Source organism: Poecilia formosa, unplaced genomic scaffold (genome assembly GCF_000485575.1).
Source record: "Poecilia formosa unplaced genomic scaffold, Poecilia_formosa-5.1.2 Scaffold623, whole genome shotgun sequence".
In the NCBI taxonomy this organism is placed as follows: domain Eukaryota; kingdom Metazoa; phylum Chordata; class Actinopteri; order Cyprinodontiformes; family Poeciliidae; genus Poecilia; species Poecilia formosa.
In genome coordinates, this window is record NW_006800562.1 from 54,997 (window position 1) to 66,293 (window position 11,297).

General features: G+C 38.7%; 1 protein-coding gene and 1 long non-coding RNA gene across 6 annotated transcripts in view; one reads left to right on the plus strand and one right to left on the minus strand.

Annotated features, from left to right (window-relative positions):
• Positions 1 to 3,150, plus strand: part of LOC107834437 (uncharacterized) — a 6,037-nt gene extending 2,887 nt beyond the window's left edge. The window contains exon 2 of one of the 2 annotated variants that reach the window (XR_001660236.1): positions 1,971 to 3,150. This is a non-coding gene — a long non-coding RNA (uncharacterized LOC107834437). The remainder of the gene's footprint in view (positions 1 to 1,970) is intronic. The other variant, XR_001660235.1, reaches the window with a different exon arrangement.
• fbxo38 (F-box protein 38) overlaps positions 1 to 11,297 on the minus strand; it is a 76,248-nt gene that overhangs the window by 24,815 nt on the left and 40,136 nt on the right. For all 4 annotated transcript variants that reach the window (XM_016665808.1, XM_007541668.2, XM_007541666.2 and 1 more), the window contains exon 11: positions 4,440 to 4,620. In XM_016665808.1, the coding sequence (XP_016521294.1) occupies positions 4,440 to 4,620 (181 nt within the window). The remainder of the gene's footprint in view (positions 1 to 4,439; positions 4,621 to 11,297) is intronic.

An 11,297-nucleotide genomic window follows, 5' to 3' on the forward strand; every position in this document is an offset into this window, starting at 1 on the left:
AAGCACAGCACATGGCTTCTGGAGGCAGGGCGCTACACTCCCCACGGCCATGAGGCGGCACCCTACTACAGAGCCGAGTCGGGCATAGAAAAGCGGTCACTCTGAAATAGAGCCAAGCTGGTGGAAAAGGGGCATAAGTGTGTGCTGTGTTCACAGTGGAAACTGGTAAGGGCTTTCCACCATTTTTGTTCCAAACCTTTTTCTCCTGTTTTGTGGATAGCCAAGGAGCTCAGCCTTTGTACCTTTACATTTACTTCTAGTCAGTGGTATTTTATGTCATCTTTGAAAGTGGTGTTTTATTATTTTGGACTCAGAAAATTTGAAGCTTAAAGCTTCCCTGTTTTTTTGGTTTTTGTCTTTTTCTGCTGTTGTGCTTGACATATTTGGCCTAAATTGTAAAATACACTGTTCTTTCTAATGACATTGGTATGGCTGGTATTATTAAAGATGAGCTAGTTGGACCTTTTTGGGTTGAAGATGGACTCAAAATCAACCGTCAAACCAACTCCCAGTTTTTAGAAGACACTTTATTCAAGCAGTGGTACAGGAAAAAGTCTACATTTTTAAAGAAGACCATGATATTCATACAGGACAATGCTCCATCACATGCATCAAAGTACCCCACTATGTGGCTAGCCAGTGAAAGCCTTAAAAATTAAGGAATAGTGAAGTGGCCTCCTTCCTCTCTAGATATAAAAACCCCATTGAGAACTAGTGAGCTCTTCTTAAACCGGAGATTTACGGTGACTTCAAACTTTCTGACAAATTATTGCTTTTGGCTAGGAAATACATTTCTGGATGGATGGAAGCTGCATTTAGTTACTTTGTACTTGTGGTGTGCCATGACAATCAAGTTGGATTCTATTCTATTTAAGTCAATAAGTTTCCAAGAGTTTTCCAAGTACACTGTACTGTGTTCATGTAACTGTGTAATGATGTAGCTAGGTTAAGAACAGGTTGGTAAATGTTAAACAAAACATAAGACTAATAGTTATACTTACATTTTTCAGGGCAGTCAGTTTACAAAATTTTCTTAAGTTTTCATCCATGACCATCACCTCATGATAATGAACGGACCCATATTGTATGGATCTATACACAATTTCTGAAAGCTGAAAACGTCACCGTACTTGCACTGATAGCATACTTCTAGGCCTGTCACAATAACAAATTTTGCTGAGCGATTGTCTAAAAAATTATTGCGATAAACGATAATTTGACACTGATTTAATGGAAATAATGTAATAATACATGAAATTTCCTGCCATAGATACACTTTATTTTCAAAAGAACACATAACCTGGAACTGATAAACTAAATAAACTAAACAACCAAAAACAAAAATAAAATGGATTCTCAGTCTCCATTAACAAAAAACGTACTTGAATAAAAACTAAACAACATAAAACCAAAGTGGAAATAAATACTGCATTCAACCAAAAGAGTGCAGATTATNACATATCAGTTCTCTAATTAAATGGTTATGAACTATTAATTGGAAAACGATAGTGGTATTTTATCCATGTCTGCATGTGTCTAAAACACAGGTGTCAAACTCCAGTCCTGGAGGGCCGCTGCCCTGCAACTTTTAGATGTGCCTCTGCTGCACCACCTGAATAGGATAATTAGGTCATTAGCAGGCCTCTGCACAAGAAGGAGGTAATTAAGCCATTTCATTTCAGTGTTTTGTACCTGTGGCACATCTAGAAACTGCAGGATAGTTGCCCTTGAGGACTGGAGTTTGACACCCCTGGTCTAAAACTTATAAGTAATTAGATTTTGTCTTTAATTTACACTATTCCAGTTATTTATAATTCTGTATGTCTGGATGGTAAAAAGAAATGTTTGTATATATATAAAGTAACATGTCTGTTTTAAATAATTCCTTATGTGTATGTAACTTCCACATCAGTAACTTATTTATCTACATTTATGTGCGATAAGCTGTAACATCTGATTACTTTTCCCAGGGAGCAGAAGGAGAGCAACATGGCCGACATGATGGAGAACGATGAGGAGAACCATCAGAACAACAGGATCTCCTTCAGGAGGAAGCAGCTACCAGCAGATATGGCAGAGCTCCATGGAGAGTTGAGACAAAATAGAAGAAAAATGCTGTTGTCTCAGTGAACAAAGTCTTTTTTATATATACTCATTCCACACATTATTGTATATATTGTAGTTTGTATCAAGGTCCTAATACAATCCTCCCAAAATATGAGGAACTACAGAGTGAAAGTAACATTATATTATATAAATATTTCATTGACACTTAACATTATAGATTACCAATGAAGCCATCCGAAACTGAATACATTATTCAGCAAACCAAACATTTTGACATTATTATCAGGGTTTCTATTAACAAGAAACCTAAATGCAAATCATTTATGTTAATTTCTACTTTATACATCATTCTATCCACTCACTGTTTATCTGTCTTCCTGCAGAATCTTCAGTGCAAGAGAGTGAGAAAACATGTCCAAAACCTGTAACCTTAATTAGTGATAAGACTGAATTTAAAGTTTTAAGCCCCGATCAATTAGTGACCAAAATGTGAAAACATGGAGGTTTGATTAAAACTAGAACCAGTCAGATTGGAAGGAATTAAGCTTTATTTGTTCTCAGTATAACTTGAACATCAGATGAATCATATTTAAACGTATAGAGAAGTTAAAAACAACAAATTGTTAATGCACTTCAACTCTGTAAGATCAGCCACATTTTTTTATCAGAAATGTTTCATCAGCATATTGAGCTCATGTGATTCCTGCTCCAGAAAGGTGAACTCTGATGAGATCCTACAACCCAAAGGCTGCAGAAGAACCACGATGGTCTGCGGCGGCAGTTTACCAACAAGAAAACACATTGAAATATATTATGAATGTGCGGCGCCAACATGCAATTCTGACACTATTAAGTTGTTTCCAACACCCTGACTAACATTAGCTCATGTATATTCAGCAATGTATTACAAGTTTTATCGTAGTTTAATACAAAAATCATCGTTAGCTCACCTGCACCGTCAGAGCCACCTGCTTTCCTCCCACTGCAAAGTGGAGATCAGCTCCTCCTCGACATATCACAGCATTCCTCCCACCACACATTTTCTTGAAGTCTCAGAATAATCACAATCAGGCTATAAAAAAAAGAAGCTCTCCTCTCTCTTCTTCTTTTGTATCAGAAAAACAACTTGCGTTAGGAAGCACAGCACATGGCTTCTGGAGGCAGGGCGCTACACTCCCCACGGCCATGAGGCGGCACCCTACTACAGAAAGCAGTAAGAGACGATAAAACCGAAAATTAAAATGAGGTCGATAGGTTTAATTTATCGTGCGATTAATTGATTTATCGTTTATCGCAACAGGCCTACATACTTCCATGACATGTCACCCAATGAGCATATTTGGGATGCTCTGGAACAGTGTATATGACAACATGTTTCTGGTTCTAACAATATCTAGCACATGCAGACAACCATTGAAGTGGAGTGGACCAACATTCCACAGAACACAATTGACAATATTGTCAACTAACTGCATGCAAGAGGGATGTGTTGCAGTGCATCAGGCAAATGGTGGCCACACCATATACTGGCTGGTTTTCAGACTCCATCAATATAGTAAAACTGCATATATTAGAGTAGCTTTTTATTGTAGCCAGAGTGAGACACATCTGTGAAATAATGATGCTGTTTAATCAGCATGGTGATTTGCCACACCTGTGACGCGGATAGATTATCTTGGCGAGGGACAAGTGTCCACAAACCCAGATTTAGACAGATTTGTGAAAAACAAGTAAAGTAGTAAGGTAGGTAGGTAGAATAGTTGGTTACTTAGGGCGCAACCCATTTGTACCAAAAATATGGCAAACCTGTTCATTAAAAGCGACATGTACAGAAAAAAAATACCTGAATATATGCGCAGAATATTATATGCAGAACTAAGTGTGCAATGAAACATAGAAAAAAATGGTAAAACAAAGCAGACACCCAACCAAAACATTATGTTAAGCAATAAAGTATATAGAACCTCTCTCTGCAAAGAGATTAATTATTCCCCTGAGACAATGCCAAGCTGAATGTAAATATCACAGATACTGGTAAAACAAACAAACAAACAAAAACATAAGGTGACTTCCACATGTCTGCCTGTAGCATTCAATCTGCCCAAACTCCTTATTCAAGACCTGGCTGTGCCCACTTGTACCATTTTATTCATTAAAACAAAATCCAAGCAAATCTCTAGTCTGTTGTATAGCTTCAGAAAATAATTAAAATCTTAATTTCAGAAATTGAAGAAAAAAATAAAACAAATAGGATATTTTTAGAATCTTTACCCATAACTTGAACCTTTCTAAAACATAAAAAAAATGTACCAAGTCTGTGAAAAAGATTACAGAAGAGATGAATGGTTAAGTTAAATTTTTGTAGGACTTACCATCATGTTCCTGCTGCCTTTGGTTGTTATTGATGTTGTTGACAGGTGGAGGAACAGGAGGCATGTTGGCCTCATTGGGGTGATGGTGCTGATTATTGTCATTGCTGGCATTCTGGTTGCTCACAAGTGCAGATGACACACCAATACCAGTTCCTGCGCTCAGACCCACTCTGGCACAGCCCTGTCAGACACACAAAATCGACATTTAGGGTGCACTTCACTCTAGCCCTGTATAGTCCACGTGAACCAAACTCTAATTCATTTGTTGAGAAGGTCCAGTTTGTTTGGGGAGGTCTGAATGAACATTTGAACTCTAATGCGGACCAAAAAAGTGAACTCTGGTCCAACTTAAAAACCTTGGTCACCGTTTGGTTGAAATGAACCCTAGAGTGGTTTGAATGCAGTGTGAACTCAAGCAGACCAGAGCCCACTAATTTTAATAGTGGCAATTACGCAAAATTGAATTATTGACTAATATAAAAGAGAAATTTGCTTAGTCCTCTCTTGCATCTTGACAGAAACCAAACTGTTTATAAACTTATATTCAGGGAGAATACATATTTTTCATATTAAAACATCAGCAATTTTCTCAGCTTTAATTAAAGCCTCATTTTGTAGAAAACGGGTAAGAAATAACCTACTATGACTATTTTTTGTGACAGATTCCTGTTCATCCCGCATTTGAACATTATGGTTTTGTGGACATGACTCATAGTACTGATGCCTTCAGGAGCACATCACTACCTCCAGTGATGCACAGCAATGATGTCCAATCCTGTTATGCATGTGTATCAATGGAGAAATACTTCAACAGCTAAAATCTGATACCACTCTATTTTTCTTTACATTTTGTGAAGAAGAAAGTTGCACTGGTCTTCAAAGGTTTTGTGTCGATTCCTTCTGTAGTTCTTGGTGCAGTGCTGCACAGGTAAGGGGGGCAGCAGCTTTTTCAATTAGTTTGGATGGTTTAACACAGTGCAGTGAAAGCGAATCACACCAATTAAAAATTTAACAAACCTTACAATTTTGGTCCCCAGTCGAACTAAACTAACTAACGAGTGTGAAAACACCCTTAAAATGATAAAGTCTATGACTGATAGCCAAAACTGTTTCAGATCATTCTCAAAGGAAGCAGAGACTTGGCCAATTATTAGGCCTGAGCAGTAAAAGTGCTGCAAAGGCACAGGAATTCCTCCACTACTTTAAGTGACTTTTTGGCAGTCTTAACATGTTCAAAACTCACCAAGCTTTATCAAAGATTATGAAATGAATGTGGGCATGCCCAAGCTGCTCTAAAATGCCCCATAATGTGAGCTAGGTCAAACCATACATCATAGAGAACTGGAACTTGTTACATAGACAGAAGTAACCCCAAGCCATGGATTGACAGACCATCATGAAATTAGGCACCCATGTTTGAGTCATCAAGACCTACAAAAAAAGTGTTAGAAGCTATGATCCATACTCAACATGAACTCCGTCAAGGTCATCATTTTGTCTCTTCTGTGTATCGTAGAAGTAGTTTATTTAAATTATTCCCATATTTTAAACTTATAGATAAAACACTCCATTTATTTAACATACTTTATTTGCCCAGTTATTTTCAGCAATACAGAATCTGAGCAGCGTGCTACGTCACTGTTTGGTTGGGAAGCGAAGTGGTGTCAGTTGTAAAGCTCTGAAAAAGAAGAAACATTGTAACGATTTTCTGTCCTCTGTGCCCGGATGCTTCTGAGGAGAACAATTCCAGAGGAAAATACACACAGCGTGGGGCAAATAAAGTTGTCGAAACTGAAGAAGGACTTCTGTCTGTTTTGTGAGTGCAACACTGAATCTGAGCAAACGCTTTCCAAAGCTTTTGACATGAAGACTTCACAATCACTCAGCACAGTCTTGAGGCATTGAAGATCTAAAGATATCAACTTTTAGCTGCATCAAAGCATGTGGGCATGGCCAAGCCTCAAAATCTAACCATTTGCCATAAAACATCAAGATGGGATAACTTCCACGAACAAGCACCGAGTTGCATCACAATCACTGTCATATCAGACTACCACTTATCACATTCACATAGACAGTTGGTGACAGACATTAGGAAGTCACATGTTTTGCTGCTAGTTGTCTTCCTTTTACACTTTGACTCAAACAGAGATTAACATGAGTCTGATGAAATGCAACATGATGCTGAATCCAGGGTTAAAAAGCGGACTATAATCCTCATTGTAGTCCGTCATGGTCCCCGTATTCTCCCCGCTTGCATGCATCAGGACGCAGATTAGTGACATTTGTCGAATATCTGTGACGTTCAGGTCAGATGAATGCGACCTGGATGCTAGGTTGCATTTGAATCAAATACATATTGGATATTCTTTGGTGACTACAGTCCAGAGCTTGTAAAGCAGTGCGGTGAATACAGTAGTGCCATGACTGAACTGTACAAGCGGGGATAGAAGCCGGCGTTGATATTTCCTGTGAAATTGCGCATCACATTCCAGAATGGAATCCTGACCGAAATCCGTCCAGGATTAAAAAGAAAAAGAAAAATTGCGTAACATTCTTTGTTGACTTGGAAAGCTAACACTGGTTTCTTTTCCTTCTTGTTTGACCTTAGTGAATAATACTGTATTTACATTACATATACACAGCTTTATCATTCTAAGCTATAAGGAGTGGGGTTCTAATTTATTTGTTTTTCCATAATGCGGTTGCAAGAAGATGGGATTTAGGAAAAACCATGCTGATAAGTTTATCAGAGTTCTGGTGCCTGCCTTTTGCAACACCTTTTTCTTCTCTCTCTTTGTGTGTGTGTGTGTGTGTGTGTGTGTTTTACGGGTCCCCCTTTTCTGCATGTATTGGTGCTACTTATTACATATAAGCTACAATTCATACCTCACTGTCATTTTCATATTTATCACACTTCAGGTATTATGTCAAGTACTGACGCCCCATTGGTACCAGGGGGCGCTTTAAGATTTGTCAGTTGAAATGTTAAAGGGGTGAACTCTCATAGGAAGTGTAAAACAGTATTTAATCACCTAAAACACTTACACAAGAATTGTTTTCTTACAGGAAACGCATTTAAATTATATTATATCATTTAATTGGTATTATTTCAACCCCAATACCAGAAAATTTTCCTTTTTCACCCCAGTGCTTCTTTCTTCTGGGTAACAAATTGCTCTCCTCATTTTGGTCATGTTGCTATAATCCCATCATAATCTCAGGCCACTCTCCCATCATTTTGGATCTCTCTCTCTCCCGGGCAGACCTACTTCACGGTGGTGTTGGAGTCAAGACCACCTAACCCGAGACCGAGACAAGACCAAAACCAGAGTATATCGAGACCAAGACCAGCGCCCTGCGCTACAGGACACGATAAAATGCAAAATATGATCAAAATTGCTTCTCAAATTGATCTGAAAGATTCACATTCCCATAAAAACACCTAGATATTACATACTTAGAGCTGAAATAATTTTAGCCAATATTAAAAGCAGAACAAACTCTTTGTTCTCTGGGCATTTGCCCATATCGCTCATGTCAGAAACCACCACTGTCTGCACCATTAAACATATCAATTAAAGCAATAGGCTAACAGTAAACATTACTCAACTATGAACATTGACCAAGGAGCAACAAGCAAGAAGTAACCAAGCACTAGGCGATTGTTCTCTCTCTCTCTCTCGCTGCATGAAGCCAGGCGACACACAGTGCTGTAATGTCTGCCACATGACGGGTGATAAAAACAACCTAAGAGCAATGAGCATTCTCTACTTGCTTTTCCGTTCTTGTGTTTTATTCGCTAATTAAATAAGTATGTTTTGCATCCAGTGAAAACAAAGATGTTAACAAATAAACTGGACAGTATGGTGTGTATTTAGTGACATTTCTGCAGTTGTGGTCTTGACTGGTCTTGAAATAAAATCCCGAGTCCTCAATGCCCGAGACCGAGACAAGACTGAGACCAAATGCGGTCGAGTCTGACGGGACCGAGACCATCAAAAAGTGGTCTCAAGACCGGTCTTGAGTACTACAACACTACTTCACAGTCTCCATGGTGTTTTAATTCAATTTTAAACACCATGATCATTAATGATCATTAAGTGTTTTAATGATCATTAAGTGATCATTAAAACACTTAATGATCCTGTTTTTGTCAAGACTGTGAATGACTGTGTAGAATTGTGAGGAGATCCTGGATGAGGTGCCCTTTGTTTGTGAGAGAACGGATGTTGAGCAGACCGAAGTTGACGATGGTGGAGTTGGCAGGATGGTTAGTTGACAAGCTAGGCTAGCTAGCATGTTAAGAGCTTTACTGGCAGGTCGACGGTTGTTGGTCCAGATGGAATGGATGGGTTTTGACCCGTCGAGCTGGAAATTCCATTGAGACTCACGGTGGATGCATCTCCGGCGGGAGAGGAAAACGACATCCGGATGGAGGCACAGGATCACCGGCAGATGATTGGGCAGATGCCAACGGGGTCAAAGAAGCTCATTGGGTGAGTATCATACGATGCCTGGCACAGGTTCAATGAGGAGTGACAGGAAAATCCAAAGGAGCAAAATCCAGATATAAAAATGATTGACACACATTGTGCAAAGGAAAAGTCAGCGAAGGATATGAAACCAATTGGCGGTTGACAGGTAAGCCAATACAGACCACCAGGTACCACTGACAGGTGAGCTAATAGGAGACTTAGCACACAGTCAGTGCAAAAAAGAAATGGAAACAGTTGACAATCGCAAAACGATTAAAAAAAGATCAAAAATGATGAAAGTTCGCCGACAAGCAGCAGCAGCAGCAAAAGCGCGCCAGCGTTCACTCAACCAGAAAACCAGAATAATATTAAATGGTATTAGACCAGCTTGAAAAGTTTGTACAAATACCTGGATATAAAGTGAACTTTAATAAAAGTGAATTATTTCCAATTAATGATGCAGCTACAGCCTACCCACTCACTAATTTGCCATTCAAGATCTCTCTGCAAGGATTTAAGTACCTGGGAATCCGTGTAACTAAGAATCACTCATAACTTTTTAAAATCAATTCTACTCCCTTACTTGACCAGCTGACTTACAGCGCTGGTCCATGCTGACACTTTCTTCAGCAGGCAGGATCAGATGCATCAAGATGAATGTTCTACCGAAATTCTTGTACCTTTTTCAGTGTTTACCAGTATTTACCCCAAAACATTTTTTAAGACACTCAATGCTTCAGTTTTTCAATTTATATGGAACAAGAAACCTCCTAGAATAAGAAAGAGTATCCTACCAAAAAGTAAGGAAATGGGAGGGTTTGCCACACCAAATTTCTTATGCTATTATTGGTTTGTTAATATTCGTAAAATATTATTTTGGTGTAATGTGAACTGTGAGATTTCCAAATGGCTACCTCCTTGTACTCTCTTTTATGCCTTTCCCCTGCAACATCTCCTATATAATAAACTAACAATATAATTGTTAGTTTATAGAATATGGGCTCAGATTATGCAAAATTTGGGGATCTAGAGAATAGCTCTTTTATCATCACTAAATTCTAATCCTCTATTTCCATCTTTACTCATTGACAAGAGTTTTTCAGTGTAGAAAATCCATGGGCTTTTTTCTGTTAAAGACCTACACTTAGATAGTACTTTTGCCTCATCTCCTCAATTATCTTTAAATTATAACTTACCGGCTGTCCACTTTTTTTTTAGATTTCCACAAGTAGAGATTTTATTTGTCATCATTTCCCAGGTTTTTAAAAAGTTCCTGCCTCCAAAATAGTTGATCAACTGGTAGAAATTAGTCCCACTCCAAAGGGTACAATATCAAAAATATACAACCTTTTAATGTCCAATTTTACTCCTGGGCTTAACCAGCTTCAAGCTACTTGGTCTGATAATCTTAATATAGAGATTGATAATGAAATGTGGCAAATGTGGCATTTTTGCTGTGTATTGCAGACTTCTCCCAGGTCCCTCTTGAAAATGAGATCTAGATCTCAACAGGGTTTACCTGGTTAAAAAAAAAAAAAAAAAAAAAACTATTCTAGAACGCATTCATTCCTCATCAATTTGTGCCTGAATTGTTCAATGTAAAGTCGTCCATAGAGTACACTGATCCAAAAGTAAAATGCCTCGAATCTTTCTGGATGTGGATTCAAGCTGTGTGAAGTGTGATTTGGGCCCAGCCACTCTCTGACACTAACAACGCTCGAGCTTTGTTTGCTACTGTTGACAGGCTCACAAATCCTCTGATGACGTTACCACCTGAACTTCAATCTAATGCTGTCTGCAACAAGTTTTCCAGTTTCTTTTCAGAGAAAATTCAAAAGATCAGAGGATTAATCTGCACATCCACTCCAAAGCCACTATTAATGCTGTACCTAAACAAAACAAATGCAGGAAAAATGACCCTCTCTCCGGTCCAGTGCTCAACTGGTTTGAATCTTACATAAAGAAAAGGGATTTCTTTGTTTCAATTGGAAACTTCTCATCAGAGAGGTCAAAGGTCACATGTGGGGTACCCCAAGGTTCAATCCTAGGACCCCTCCTAGTCAATATCTATATGCTCCCACTAGCTCAGGTTATAACAGGAAATAAGATCAGCTACCATAACTATGCGGATGATACACAGCTCTACATCACGATGTCACCAGGTGACCTTTGACCCCATCCAATCACTGAATAGATGCTTAGAACAGATAAATGTGTGGATGTGGCAAAACTTTCTCCAGCTGAACAGAAACAAAACTGAAGTTATCTTTGGACCTAAAGAGGAGCGAACTAGAGTCAATGCTCAGCTTCAGTTATAACTAAAACCAGCGATCAGCCCAAAACCTGGGAGTAATGATGGACTCTGACCTGAACCTTCAGA